The sequence below is a fragment of the Mesoplodon bidens genome (genome assembly GCF_964165515.1).
Source record: "Mesoplodon bidens genome assembly, chromosome: 11".
NCBI classification, from domain to species: Eukaryota; Metazoa; Chordata; class Mammalia; order Artiodactyla; family Ziphiidae; genus Mesoplodon; species Mesoplodon bidens.
Window position 1 is genome coordinate 2,202,587 of NC_138167.1, and position 15,908 is coordinate 2,218,494.

General features: G+C 49.3%; 1 protein-coding gene across 2 annotated transcripts in view; it reads right to left on the minus strand.

Moving 5' to 3' along the window:
• B4GALNT3 (beta-1,4-N-acetyl-galactosaminyltransferase 3) overlaps window positions 1–8,721 on the minus strand; it is a gene marked incomplete at its 5' end in the record, with an annotated part of 94,601 nt that extends 85,880 nt beyond the window's left edge. For both annotated transcript variants that reach the window (XM_081249172.1, XM_081249171.1), the window contains one exon: window positions 8,553–8,721. In XM_081249172.1, coding sequence (XP_081105298.1) covers window positions 8,553–8,721 — 169 coding nt within the window. The remainder of the gene's footprint in view (window positions 1–8,552) is intronic.
• Between the last annotated feature and the right edge of the window lie 7,187 nt (window positions 8,722–15,908).

Below are 15,908 nucleotides of genomic sequence, written 5' to 3' on the forward strand. Positions count from 1 at the left end.
AAATGACAAAAGACTTAAAAATGACCATGGTTAAAGATTTGATGAAAGTTCATAATAATGCAATTGACAAGGAAATTTAGTTATTTCTGAGATAAACATTTTAAAATAATAACTAGAATTATGACTTATAACATTATACCAGAACATATAAGATTTTTAGGAATTTCCTGTAATGTCTGAAACATTTATATTAACATATTTCCATACAAATAACCCCAAAAAAGTTTAGTATTAGTTTCTTTTTTAATTTAATTTAATTTATTTTTTTATACAGCAGGTTCTTATTAGTCATCAATTTTATACACATCAGTGTATACATGTCAATCCCAATTGCCCAATTCAGATACTGGATTTTTTACAAATTGAAGGTTTGTGGCAACCCTGCGTTGAGTGTCGAGCAAGTGTATCAGCACCACTCTTCCAACAGCCTTTGCTCAGTTCGTGTCTCTGTGTCACATTTTGGTAATTCCCACAGTATTTCAAATTTTTTCATTATTATTCTCTTTGTTATGGTGATCTGTGATCCGTGATCATTGATGTTACTTACTTTTTTTTTAATGATGTCACTATTACAAAAAGATTATGTCTCACTGAAGGCTCAGAATGATGGTTAGCATTTTTATAACCAATAAATTTTTTCCCTGAATTCGACCAATAACGTGTTTTTGAATGAAGGTATGTAGATTTTTTTTGACATAATGCTACTGCACACTTAATTGACTACAGTATAGTGTAAACATAACTGTTATATGCACTAGGAAACCAAAACATTTGTGTGACCCTCTTGCAATATTCACTTTATTGTGGAGGTCTGGAACTGAACCCACAGTATCTCCCAGGTCTGCCTCTATAAAATCCATGGTTTGTCTGGAATATCATTTCTCTATTCCCACCCCCACCTTTCCTTCTCCTTTTCCCACCTTGGGCCCTCTTCCCAGGTCTTGGTGCCATAAAGCGCAATTCCACCTGCAATGGCTTATTGGGATCTTAGTTCCCCAACCAGGGATCGAACCTGGGCCCTGGCAGTGAAAGCGCCGAGTCCTAACCAGGGAATTCCCAAAAACACAGTTTAAAGGAAGGGAAGAAATGGGTAGGAGGCAGATAACACCTCTTCCCCTGGCCTGTTTTCTCATCTGTTAGTAAAGGGGCTGGACGGATGATGGTTGTGACTTTCTGCATCCAGAAGCCACAGCTCTTCACACTCCTGGTCCCCCCACTGGCCTGGGGGGAGGTCGGAAGCCCAAAGGACAAACTTGAGGTTCCTGGCCTTCCTGGCCAGTCCCCTCGGTTTTTTAATTAGTATTGTCAGGGGTGCCCCAAGCTTTATTAAATTTTCCTTACATTTATGTCATTGTTTCCAATGACAGTGGCTCAGGCCCCAGCATGTCAGTAAATTCCAAGCTTTTGATGTCCACTTCACACATAAGGACGTGAGAATTTATTTTTGAATGTCATTCAATTTTTCAATACCTAAATAGACTAAAAACAAAAAAAATCAGGAAAATAATAATTCATGTTTTGGGGGTTTTTTAATCTAGAATTCTTTCCAGAATCCAGCATCTGGTTATCACAGCTATTATACTTTATTTTTTCTTTTCAAGAATCTCTAGGTCAGAGTAGTGGGATTATAGGTGACTGTCAGTTTCTTCTTCATACTTTTATATATACCATAGCACTTTTATTGATTTCTTTATGCCTTGATTTGGTCCAGAAAAAGTTAAAGTGGCTTGCAAGTACCACAGAATATAAGATGACATAAACTAATAGTAGTTGTGGGGAAAAAAAGAAAAAGACAGAGGAATCAAATTGGTACCAAAGTGAAAATCATAAAATCTTTTACACTTTTTTCCAAACGAACCAAAAACTGAATTCTAAAGCTTTCTAGTAACCAACACAAAGGGAGAAACCTGAGTGGTTATATAATGTACATGGCCAATAAAAATGAAAACAAACGGATTGCTCAGAGAGCAGAGCTAGTTCTAATATCAAGATCAGAAGAAAAGTTCTCATCACAAGAAAAAAAAATTGTAATTATGTGTGATGATGGATACTAACTAAACGTATTGGGGTGATCATTCTGCAATGTATACATACATCACATCATTATGTTGTACATTTTACTATGTCAATTATACCTCTAAAACTGGAAAAAAAAAAAAAAAGACCAGAAGAAACGTTTCTGGAAGGTTCTCAAACACAGGATAAGCAATGACTCTCAATCCCATCCTTGGAGACTTTCACAGGGCTATATCTCATAGCACTTAGGTCCTGGGTCTTGCCCCTCCTTAAGTTATTGGATCAGTTGTACTAGGTGCCTAATGCACAAAAAAGGTAATTTTATAGGGGTTAATGTGGTCCAGATACACAGCGATTATCTGGTATAATGAACATGTGTTGTTTTTATAATCATTTCCATTGTGATTCTATTTCCATAAAGTATAAAAATAGACTATATTAATCTATGCTTATGGTAGTGACAGAAATCGCTGGTACCATTGTTTCTTCATCAGGGTGTTCGTGACAAGGGTATGCTCAGTTTGTGGAGATTCATCAAGCTGTACCCTTACGTGTGCACTTTTCTGTACATGTAACATACTCTCATGGGAATTTCCTGGTGGTCCAGCGGCTAGGATTCCGGGCTTTCAATGCCAGGGGCCCAGGTTCGATCCCTAGTCAGGGAACTAAGATCCCACAAGCCACGTGGGGCGGCCAAAAAAAAGAAACCAAACCAAACAAAAAAACCCCAACAAACAAAAAAGGTACTTCCATGAAAAGTAAAACAAAACAAAACAGGGACCACATGGACAATTTGCATGCTTATTTTCGAAAAAAGTTGGTCAATGGTAAAAAAAAATTTTTAAGTTTAGCATAAGAAGTAAATTACATACTAAAATATCACAGAGATTTAAAAAAATATTCATTTTTGCTCATCTCATGGATACTTCTAACACTGAAAGCAGTGCTTGTTGGAACCTAAGAGTCTGTAAAAATTTAATCTATCCGTCATGCTTTGCTCAAATGTATAACATATTCAGCCCAGGACCCTTTATATACACCCCATCCAAACTACTCTCACCCCTTCCAGTAGTACTTTTTATATCAGGTAACATATAAATCTATTAATTGTGGATCACAAGGTCAAAGGAGGGTTGTCTGAAAGCTCAGAACGTATGCTGGGCCTAGCTGAGACCTCATCATCCTCGGATAGAAGGAAGCGTGCTCGTGGAAATTAAAAGGGTAGGATTTGAGAGCGGTGGAACTCGGTAGAGAAGCAGACAGTCAGCGGCCAACTGCAAGAACAGCCTCCAGGCCCCCTTCCAAAGCAAACGCTGCTCTGGCAGCTGCTCCGCTCCGCTCCATAAAGCCCAGGCCAGGCTCTGGGGCCTGGAAAACTACTGCAGTGCGCCACCAGCCACTCCTAAAGCCAGCACAGAAGTGGCTGCTTCAAAGGCCTCGTGCTGCAAAGCAGTCAGAACCGTGCGGAGCGTCTGGACACCTCCCAGGACAGGGGCGGCCGGCAGCCCAACCACCACCGAGCAGGAGATCGGGGCCTCAGCCCACACGAGGATCCCTGGGTGACGGCAGGATAGCGGGGCCGGCTGTGCTGCTGGGATTCTGCGGCCACGTCAGAAAGGACTAGAGAGACCAGGAAAGGAGAGGCCAAGGCTGGGTGAGGGCCCCTGTCCTCACACCCTGTGGTCCTGGTACAGACGGCGCTGGTCCAAAGGAAACATACTTTTAATAGGAAAAGCACTGACGGCTTAAGTCTTATCCTTTGCATTTGTGTTTAAAGGCTATTGCTGTTTATATGTATTATGGTACGAGGAACAAGAATTCCGAGGTTCTATTCTTGGATCCATCACTGATAAGCCAAGTATCTGCCAGTGGAAAATATCAGGTGCTTGGAAATGCAGAGCTTACCATCCATAACCAGAAGGTATTTGAGTGCCTAGTATTTGCCCTGAATTGAATACTGGCTTGAAGTTCCATGCAGCAGCCAGGTGGCCAGAATGGCAGCATAAAGAGAGGTAAGTAGGACAGAGGAAAAGGAGCCAGAGGCTCCATGGGAACGAGGGGCAGCCCAGCCAGGGCGACATGCGACAGGGACCCGGGCCCAAGGGGCCCACGAAGCAGCTGTGCTGCCCTCCACACTTGCCTCTGCTCCGAGGCTCAGTTCTAAGCCACGGCCTTCCCGCTCTGCCACACATCTGTCTCATCTGTTTTTCCCTCTCTCCTGGCCTGCATCTCAGATTACCGTTCTGCCCTGAGCTACCTCTGTCACTGGAGGGTTTGTCTCCCTTCCAAATCGGAATGTCTGTGGTGACCCCGGGAGCCACAGGGCCCGCCTGACATCTGTGGCTATGCCACCGCAGCCCACTCAGAGTCACTTAGGAATCGCAGGGGCCAGCCGGGCAGATGTGTTATAGGTTTCAGGCTTGGAAACACCTTGGGGTTTAGCAGGTACACTGGACACTTAAATGGGGACATTGCAGACCCAGCCTTGTGAGATGTGGAAAGAGGCTGGTGTGCACCACCATTCGGCCCTGGCTCTGTGGCCAGCTGTGATCGCTTGGTTCCAGCACCAAGCTGGTCTCAGCAGCAGGTCAATTATAGAGCAAAGAACCTAGAAACCATTTTAGTCCAGACCTCTGCCCTCAGGCAGGACGTAGCTAATCCAGTCTGAACAAATGGGTATAGCTCATTAAAAGCTGCCAGGACGGGGTCTTTAACTTCCAATAATAGTCTGTGCCCGGGGTTGCTTTCAGCCAGTACACACCGGTACACCTGTGCCAGTTCTCAAAATACTGGAACACTTATGAATGTGTTGGTATATAGTGAATGCCCCAGGCCTTCTGACTGTCCCACTAGAGCCCTGACCTGTCCTCAGGAGAGCTCCATGACCCAGCAGCTAAAGACTAATGCCAGCCACAGCAAGGAACCTCCCGCCCCATCCCAGCACCACCATCCATACCAAAGTACAGTATGGTTAAACAGCTTGACTATTTCCCTATCCATTCTACAACACTACCTTATTCTAAAACTTTCGACTGCTTTCTCTCATCTACTGAATAAACGCCACCCTTTAAGGTTGTTATTCAAAGTCTTTCACACTATGGCACCATCCCCTATCCTCCTTCACACCCTCTGTTTCACCAAACCCAGATGCTCAACATTTCCAAACACTAACTTTTCCTTGACTATTGGTCTTGGCTTCTGCTGCTCTCTCTGCCTGGAATAGCTTTCTCTTTCTGCGTCCACTAAAGTCTTACCAACTCCTCAAGATCTCCTGAAATGTCACCACTTCCGTGAAATATTAGTTGAAAGAGCCGTGTCTCATTTCCAGAAGTGTCACAGCAACGTGTAGGTTCTACCTCTGTAAAACTTAATGGTTGTCTCCTATTATGATTATTCTCATACGCACCTGAACTCCCCTCCTAGAGGGAAAGCTGTGAGAGGCAGAAACCATAACAGAGCCATCACCACATCTAAGTGACCGAGCACAATGCCCTGCTCGAGCTATGTGCTAGACAAATACTTGTTTAAATGAGTGAGTATGAAGCCCGCGCACCTAGAGCCCGTGCTCTGCAGCAAGAGAAGCCACCGCAATGAGAAGCCCGCACACCGCAACTAGAGAAAGCCCGCACGCAGCAACAAAGACCCAACGCAGCCAAAAATAAATAAATGAATAAATAAATTTATAAAAAATAATAACAAATAAATAAGTGCGTGAGTGAGTAAACAGCTCTCGTTCTTTTGTCCAAGGGACCCATTCTTCTATCCATGAACAGTTTCGGTGGCTTCTCCCTGAAGTTATTCCAAATGTGGTTGTGTCTTTTTCTACAGATAGAGCCCAAACTGCATATCACCCATCTCAAACTACAGGGTTATTCCATAAGAAGCAGGAAGCACGCTCCCTGTCATTACTTGACCGCTCTGGAGTTTGTAAGTACCAGCTCTCCATACACTTCTCCCAGCACCAGATCAGGGCGGCAGTCACAAAGGGACAGGCAAATGAAAGGTTCCTGGTAACGGAGGCTGGCCTTACAGATCACAGGAAGGCTGGTGGTGCAGTGAGCTGGCAGGGGCTGCTAGAGAGAGGCAGGGTGGCTTGCTGGCAAGCAGAGCCAAGCTGGGGCTCTGGTTGCTGCTGTATGCCAGGGTGTATGGGAGGGAAGGCTAGCAACCCTCTTACCGCTCTGCTTTCTAACCCCTCCTCCCCCACTCTCCCTCCAGAGGAATGGCTGGGAGTAAGACCTATAAGACAAGACAGGACTTTGATGCATGATGTCTGAGCTTCTTAAAAACAAAGGGTGGGGAACCAGGAGCCAGAAAGCACAGCCACTGTCTAAATCTCATTCCAAAAGGAAATCAAGGAATCAGTAGAATACGATGGGACAGCCCGGCATGACAAGCCACCCTGATAGCAGGTGGGCTTCAGGGTTCTAAGAGGCTGAAAAGAAGATACAAGGGATCCATCAGTGCCCAGGCTTGGACCCCCGTTATAAACAAGTTAGGGAAACGGAAAGCCAATTCTGGACTAGGACGCTGAGAACATTCTTCTGGAGAAGGGTCAGTTTGGAAAAGGAAACAAAGAATAAGGAAACCCAGTCAGAAAGTGAAGATTCATCTCGAAGGGAAAAGAAACTGACCCAGGAATTGATGGCTAAGGATGGGACCGCCAACAGGAGGCAGAGGTTGGGAGCCAGGTGTGAGATGATAGTTATGGCAAACCGCTCCCGGACTCTGAGGAGAAAGCTCACTTGGGGTGAAGGAAAAGTATGTGCTGGGGGGTGAGGGAGGCCATTCATTTCAGGGTCACAAAGCAACTGCTTTGCTCTCTGGTTTTGTTTTTTGTTTTGGCCATGCCGTAACATGTGGTATCTTAGTTTCCTGACCACGAATGGAATCCGTGCCCCCTGCAGTGGAAACGTGGAGTCCTAACCACTGGACCGCCAGGGAAGTCTCTCCTCTCTGGTTTTAATCTGTGCAGAGGACTCCACTGGCTACCAGGTTAACAAGATGGTGGCCAAGGAGGTGAGAAGGGAGATCCCTCCCAGGGCCTCCCATCCACCCACACTCCACCTGGGCTCATCCACGGGGGACTCTCTGAGTGGCCGCGTATGGAAGAGTGGATACACTCTGTCTTTCAGAGGAGCGAGAAAGGCTTGGGGAGCTGAGGGAAGGCAGATCGGTCTTCAGAAGGAAGAACTCTTCCTACTTGAGACCTGTGGACCTGACTTGGGAAGACCCTTCCTCGTGGTGTGCTGGGCTCCCTGACCCTGGAAATGCTCAGGCGGGGAGATCACACAATCGTAGTGTTCACATTGAAAGGAACCAACTCCCTCCTTCTACCTGAGAAGCTGCCATTTGCGCATGCATTTCCCAACTAGTTAGCGTCAGAACCAGGAATGGAAGCCCAGTCTCCAAACACACAGCCAGAAATATTTCAGCAGCCACAGAGTGAGAGGTTCCGCCATAAATACCCATCTCTGTCCTGAACCAGCTCAATTACTGACCCTAGTAATTCCCTGTCTTTGGCCACAAGAGGAGGCAAAGCACCACACCCAGCCCTGGCCAGAACAGCTGACACAAGAACTTAGAGCATCTTCTCACCAGAGTTTCATCAGTCGTCCCTTAGGTTTCCTGAAAGGGGGAATGTCTATAATTCCATACGTTGTCTGGAATTATAAACCTCCACCCTTCAGGCTTGGGAAGGGCACCTAGTAGTTCTGGGAGTTTCTCTTTTTTCCAACTGTTGCAGCGACCCTTTACACAGTGCCTGACACTTCGGAGGTTTTACTTCACTCCGTCAGTAGTAAACTGAAAATCACCTCGGACAGGCATGCCTGTTGAAGTAAAAAGAGAAAGAGAGCATCTCCTCCTTTTTCCTAGGAGGAAACTGAGACACAGAAAGATTAAGTGGCTCTGGCTCCGTGGAAAAAGAGAAGCAGGAATCTACCCACTGCCCGGCCCACTGAGCTGCCCTGAGCAGGGTCTGGGGGTTCAGCTCATTCCGCAGGGTTCCCGAGGGGGGCTGCAGACAACCCGCTGGGGGTGGGGGGTGGCCAGGACCAGTAGAGGGGACCGCTCGAGGGAGGTGGGAGACTTGGAGGAAGAGGAAGGGGCTGGGAGGGGAGTGGCCTGTGGGAAGCTGGGGAGGCGAGTGGCAAACGGCGGTATCGTTAAAATAAAGGACCCCTCCCCGAAAACGCCGCAGGGGAGCAAACGGAGCGAGCCACGGAGAAGGCGGGTAGCAAAGTTTGGGTCGCGCAGACTGGAGCGAGCGGCCTGGTGGAGGCGGCCGAGGGCGCTCCAGACACGGACCTCAGCCGGCGTGGACGCGTTTCTCTGGCACCGGGTCTGCGAGCCCAGCGCGGCCAGGGGTGGCCCCGAGGCTCCCCCGGCTTCCCTCCCGGCTTCCCGCCCGGCACCTGGAGACCCAGCGAGATGAAGACCGGGTCTGAGATGGGGGGAGGGTCCCCCCCGAAGCGGGAGCCGCCGGCCCTGCCCCCTCCCTGCTACGCGCCTGCCGCGGCCCCGGCGCTACTCACTCCGGTTCAGGGGGTTCCCGCCGACCTGGGCCGACGCCGCCAGTTCCAGATAAAGAGTCCAGAGCCCCACGGACACCACGGCGAGCAGCAGCAGCAGCCGGAAGCGCCTCCGCAGCAGCTTGACCGGGCGCAGGAGCAGCAGCAGCCGCGCGGCCCGAGGGCCCCCCATGGCGCTGCGCCCCCGGCCCCGGCCCGGCCCCGGACGGCTCTCAGCGCCGCGCCCCGGCCGCCCGCCCCGGCCGCCCCGCCGCGGGGCGCCGGCTCATGCTCCTCCTGAGGCCCCGCCGGCTCCTGCTCACGCCCGGACGTGGGCTCGCTGCCGGCCGCCCCGCCGCTCCTCACTCGCCGCCCCGCCGCTCCTCACTCGCTGCCCGCTCTTGGGCTGCCCATGAGGAGGCTACCCAGGTGCGCCGCCCCGCCCCGCGCCGCGCCCCGCCCCCGCCCGCGCCGCCCGCGCCTCCGCCCACCGCCCACCTGCCCCGCCCCCGGCCCCGCCCCGCCCCGCCTCCGCGGCACAGGTGGGCCCCGCCCCCGAGCGGAGCCGGGAGGGGGACGGCCGCTCGGGCCTCGCTGGTCAATCCCCGGCGCCTCCGCCAGCCGGGGGTGCGTGGGGCAGGTGTGATCTGCACTCTGCTCCCCAAGCACGAGTGAGGTCGAAGCTTTGTAGACGCGGGGCGCGGGTCGGGGGTAGTGCTGGGGAGGCTGCGGCTTGGGGCGTTTCGTGGTCCGCAGCGACCCTACTCCTGCCTTAGAGTAGACATCGGAGCTGGGGAACCCTGGCGCCTCAATTCAGCCGCGGTCTCCTCTCCCAACCACATCTCCAAGAGACCCTGGGAGAGTTATACGGCCCCCAGGGTAAACCCAAGTAGCTGCTCCCAGACGAGGATGACAAAGCCTGGGGGGAGAATGGATGTTGGAGGGTTCTGAGGAAAAATTACAAATCAGAAAAGAAACCAACAAAACGACAACAACAAAAACACAAACTCACTCCTAGAGTTAAAAAAGTTCATCAAGATATTCTGAATTCCAATTCTCTGCCTTCAGGCAGGTAAAACATTATTATCTGATTTAAATGAGAGAATTAAGGTCCAGAGGAGCACAGTGGACTGCCTAAGGTCATTCATCGAGGAACACTGCAGTTTTCTTTTTTGCTTTTTCTCCTGGGGACAATGCTCAGGAGACTATGGAGAAAGCAGGGGGTCAAAAGCATTCCCGGACATTTTTAAGCCAAATGAACAACGTGCAAATACTGTTGAAACACAGCTGTTCACATAACTGAGTGGTTTCCCCTTCCCTCTGCTACCACTGTACCTGGATGTTCAACCATCCCATAGGCCCTACGGGACTATTGGAACTTTTCTAATTAGACCCCCAACTCCAGGCTCCCCACCTGCCACCCCCCCATCTCCTCCACTACCACCAGATCGTCTTTGTAAAATCGTCTATGCATCCATACACCTGCTTGAAAATGTGCTTACTGATTAAAGTGCAAACTGTAAATCTGGCATTCAAGGTCTTCCGAAACCTTTTCCAACTTTACGTGGCCACGTGAAAGCTGCTCCAGCTAAAATGAGTTTATTCACCCCCTCCAACACATTTTCCTTTCCAGTTGGTCTAGTTGGTCAGGTCTGACCCCTCCTCCAAGGTCCATTTCAGGTCTATGAAGCTTTCTTGGACCCGCCCAGTCCTGAGTAACCCCATCCTCCTTGGAGCTTTAGCACAACTGGCAGCTTGATGTGTACCCACCCACTGGTAGGTGCACTCTCCCTTTGAGTTTGAGTATAGTCCCCCAACTTCCCTGTAGGGCTTCAAAAGTGAGAACTGAAAAACAAATATTGTATATTAATGCATATATGTGGAATGTAGAGAAATGGCATAGATGATCTTATTTGCAAAGCAGAAATAGAGACACAGACGTAGAGAACAAACAAACGAACGTATGGATACCAAGGGGGAAGTCGGGCGGGGTGTGGGGGGAATGAATTGGGAGATTGGGATTGACCTATATACACTATTGATACTATGTATAAAATAGATAACTAATGAGAACTGACTGTATAGCATGGTGACCTAAATGGGAAGGAAATCCAAAAAAAGAGGGGATATACGTGTACGAATAGGTGATGCACTTTGTTGCACAGTAGAAACTAACACATTATAAAACAACTCTACTACAATAAAAATTAATTTTAAAAAAAGAGGGGGGGAGAACTGTGCATCCTCAGGATGCAGCACAGCGTCTGTTTGTCACTTGGTACCCTTTGAGGAGGGAGGTAGCCCCAGGAGGGAAAGTCCCCCAGAATTCTCAGTGTAGTTCTTCAGCAAAAGGTGAATCTGAAGGACAATTCTCTACTAATAGCCCCAGGGAAATGTCTCTGTGAAGGTCCAAACCACAGCTGTGTGCACTTCCCACCCCTTCTTTCTCTCCAAAAGACCAAGACAGGAGCGGCCAGAGGGTACAAGCTTGGCCAAGACAGGTGGGAGGTGACCAGGGCCCCTGCACATGGAGTCTCTCTCTCTCACTGGGGGCAACCACCCTGGACATTAGGCTGAATCACTTTCAGGACTTTGTATGAAAATCGGTGGCAGCCCCACGATTCTCTCCTTAAAGACTGGCCCTCTGGGGAGAAGTATACCACCACTTCAATCTACCAGACCCTTGAAGTGTTTATTATGTGGGAACTGGCAGAGATATAAAACATAGAGCATGCCATCCAGTTGAGGAAAAAGACATTCCACTAAAAAAGAAAAGTGACACTTCAAAGGTAGAGTTTCTGGTCCAAATAGTGAATTCCAAAGAAATTCAGAAAACGAAAGAGATCAGTCTGCACCTCTCAGTTCTGTGCCCTCCTTTTCTCACTCCTCCTCTGTTCCTATAGCTTGAACAGATGGTTACTTTCCTGCTTCTGGTGAGAGGGCACAGGGGTGGGGAGGGGTGAGGAGGCCAGGAGACTCCTGGGACTCTCCCTCCCTCTTCTGTTCTCTTTCCTGCTGTGGTTGCCTCACATTAGACCCTGATTTCACACCACTTGCTCCAAATCCCTTTTCGACTCCTAGCGACATCACAGCAGGAAAGGATCTGGACTTTGAGACCCAAATTCCTTTCTCAATCAGTTGAGCTTGCTGTCCTCCTCCCTCAGATCCAGAGGTATTTGTGGTGACAATTTTTGGTGGCATAATATTGCCACCGAGGTCTGCTCATCGTCGTGTCCATTTAACTGGATGCTCACGGGTTCTTCTGATGATTTTCTCCATCCTTTCACTCTCCCACTTCAGCCCTGGCACCTGCCCTCAGTGGCCCAGGGCCATATCACACAAACTGTACCCGAAAGGAGGAAATAAGTTCCAGCATGTCACCTGTAGTATTGATGGGACAGACTGTGTCTTTGGCTTGGCAAGGATGTCAGAGTCCAGCCAAACCACAAAGGTTCTTCTCCCAAATTACAGAGGCTTTCTAAGAGAAGTCAACCTAAGCTTTCTAAAATGGGCCGAGGCTAGCACAGGGAGCAAAAATTCTGATTTGTAAAAGGGAAGGGGTGTCCACTGACCTATAGGTATAAGAGCAGAACTCTTGTATCCAGAGCAATTCTCACTCTAGACTATAGGGATGTCAGAATATACTAAATCCCGTAACCCCAGCGCTACCCTTCCCCTTTCCTAAAATCTGATGTCTACGTTATAATGCAGCACCTTGGGGGAGTTCCCTGGTAGTCCAGTGGTTAGGACTCTGCGCTCTCACTGCTGAGGGCCTGGGTTCGATCCCTGGTCAAGGAACTAAGATCCCACAAGCCACGCAGCATGGCCAAAAGAATACTAATGATAGTAATGCAGCACCTTTGAGCTTACAGCACGTGTGTTTTATTTCTCACTGTCACAGGAGACTAACAGGGGAAATATTCTCCATTTTACAGACAGACTTCACAAGTAAGCTTCGGTTTCTTGAAGGTGACCTGCACCAAGTTCACGTGACCAGTAAGCGATGGAATCAGGACTAAAACCAGATCTTAAGCCTCTGGCGCTCTTCCCATTGCACCCAGAGAGTCCTCCCTCTCCCACCCCACCCTCCATATTGCTTTCTACCCACACAGACCCTCACCCTCCTCTTCTCTTTTACTACGGGAGCTGCCCTGCTATTCAAATGTATTTCATGGAGATACCTTGGTTGGAAATTCCAGTGATAAACCAGTGAGGAACTCTGGGCCATCACTAAGCCAGTGTCTTCAACTGAGACACAGAGGCCTGAGATCCTTTGAGAGAAATCCTGAGAGAGAAATGAACAGTGCTGAAGTGATCCCCAAGGGCCACAGTCAACTCATGTAACTCATCCATACCCGAAGCTGTAGGTTTCTCTGATCCCATTTTGCACGTAGGAAATGGGCTCAGAGACGATAAATAACTTACTCAAGGTGATGTAGGTAAACTTATCTCACATGGGACTCAAACTCAGGCTTTCGAAGTTCAGACCTGGTACTTTTTTGTTTTCTCCCTTTGCACATATTGCTACCCTGGAGAAATATATTCACCCTGGAAACTGTGAGCTCACTCTCAGCACATCCGTAAGTCCGTAACCCACTTGGCCACATGATCGTTCTTCTCATCCTCTCCTCCCCACCCTCACCTCCTCACCCTCACTCATGCTGCCTGGGCGGCTCTTTACTAAAGACGTCTTTTTTTTTTTTCCTGTCCCTTTCTTCCACGAGTCCATCTTTCACAAATCTTTCTGAAGAGTTTGCTACTGCAGTGGTCAACCCCAGGAGAAGGTGGAGACCCTCACTGAATGCTTCTTATTGGCTACTTCTCCTGATTTCCAATGCAGTTGAACTCTTCTCTCTGGCTGATAGAAAGAATTGTATGAGCCCGGGCCAAGCCCCTAGCCTTAGCTCCGCCATCTGTGGTCCTAAATCATTTTGCATACTGGACTGGGAAACAGATGAATATTTACCATCCCTGTAGAAGGATCTGTGCAAGACTACATCACAGAGAGTAAAGGGAACCAGAGGAAGAGGGCAGAGATGTTGTGCTGAAGGGTCAGAACAAAGCTCATTGGCTGGGAAAGATCCCAGGCAGTTCACGTACTGAGAGCATAAAACTTCATCTCCCTCCCAAGCAAATGAGTCTTGAATGCAGTCCTCAAACTCGAGGCGTGACCCAGACCAGAACTATACGCTTTGAAGCTTTTTTGGCATCTATGGCTGGGTCGGGCTTCCCTTTCCAGCCTGCACTGTGATTGCCTCCAAACCAGTACAAGCTCTCTTCCAGCATTCTGCCCCCGGGAAAGAGGATTCCCCAGCAAGTCAATAGACAATTACCCAAGTTGAAAAACTAACTTTGACTTGTGCAGTTTTCACCTGAGTAATACCAATTATTTCCCTCCACTCAGGTTTGCTTGTTTGCTGGGAAACCTACAAGGAGAAAGGGTGAACAGTAGTCTTGGTTGCTCATTCGTTGTTGCTGAAACAGAAGCTAAATCAGCTCTCCCTGAAGCTCCGCCCCTTGTCTCTCTGACACTAAACTCTGTGGAAAGATATTCTCTCACCTTCTCTGGGAAGATGGTCTCTCCTGTCTGCATCTTCCAGCCTGCTACTACAGATACTGGCAAGGAGCTTTGCACTGAAGCTGAGGATGACGACCCATGGTTCTGAGTAAACGTATGACGTCTAGAAGCTGTGTGACTTACAGTGGCTCCAGACCCACGGTCCACAGCGCCCGTACCTCTGAGTGAAGTCTTGGGGTTTCCGTCTTTTCTCCCAAGGACACATTCCACAGACCGGGTCCCTACGAGTACAGACACACAGGTGTACACACACTCCCCTTTGGGGGCTGCACAGATGGCAGCTTTTCACGCCTTAGCTCTCTGGCACCACCTCCTGCAACGCTGAGGGTGTTCTCTCAGCATTTGCTGAATAACCTGTAGGTCTCCAGGCCTCTGAGCGAAGCTGGATTTCCTGCCTCTATTCTTTGATCCTGGAAAAAGAAACTCTTTCATGTACGTCTCCCACTCTTGACTTCACAACTTCTCCTGTCCCCAACAGGGCTTGTCGGTGACCACACCTGTCCTACATTCTATAGTCTGTACTGCTTCTGAAGCATCCAGCCCAGAAGTCATTCCATAAACACTTAGTAATCACGGAACATGTTCTTACTCCCTGCTCATAGGAGGTTCCGCCTCTTTTAAAGCCCATTCATGTAAGGACGCCTTCCTCTAATAAAGCAGAAACGGGAGCATGGATGTCCCTGCCCTTGCCTCAAATACCACTGAAGCCACTCCTCTGCCGGGGGCGCTGCAGGCCGCCCAGGCAAGGGATCTGCGGGGCAATGTCAACCTACCTAATGGCTTTGCTGGGGAATAACAATGATCCCAAAGCCCGGGACATGTGCCGAGTGCCACAGAGCAGCTCGAGTGCTCCAGCCCCAGACAGACTTTCTGAAAACCTTCTTTGTCTGAGTTCACAGGTCCAGGCTATGAACCCTTGTGCGAGAACCCCAGTCACGCCACTTAGCGTTCAATCACTGCAGCATCTCAGCGGCCCGACTCAGGTTCCAGACAGTGAAGCTGGGCACCGATGGGGCTGAGCTGTTGGTTTCAGGTTTCTCAGCTGTGTTATCTAAGGACCGGCTGCTTGGGATTTGATCGGGGCTGGTTTGGGAGAGAGGCAGACGCTGTCTTTTCCCCAGAACAGACTCCTCTTTGAGCTGGGCCGCCACCCGGACTGGGGATGGAAAAAAGAAAATACAAATCCCCACTGTATGTGGTTCTCCGGAATTTAGCTTGGCCCTGGAGAGGGAAAGTTAAGAGCAACATTGCTCTCCTCTCCAGGCCCTCTGCAGGCAGCAAACCCCATTAACTGAGGCTTGTCGGGACTGGGAAGGCTTAGGGCGGGGCCAGGAGCGAGCTCTGACCCTCTGAGCAGGGGCCGAGGCGCCTGTCTCCTTCCAGGTCAGTACTAAAGTGCTGAGGGCAGGGGACTGATTTCAAGTCCGTTTAGGAGGACCGACGAACATAGAACATTCTCCTCTGGCCAGGCTCCGGCGAAAGGAGACCAGCCCCGTCTAAGAACTTGGAAGGAGACAGTCAGTGAAACGAGTCAGGGGATGCGGTTCGGGTTCTGTTTTCCTGGCCCCTCACGTTCTGCGCACATTCACCACGTATAGGTGGTGGTGACCGAGGGCCATTGGGGAGGGTGCTCGGCCTAAGGACCCGTCTTGTGGAGAACATGACCTGCTGAGTTCTTCCTAAGCTTTCAGAGCTGATGAAAACTTCTTCTGCCTTGACAAAGCTTCTGCTCTTCATCCAGGCCTCTTACCTCTTACCGTCCAAAGAGGGCTGTCCGTGCAGGTCACTGAGAGACGTGTGTG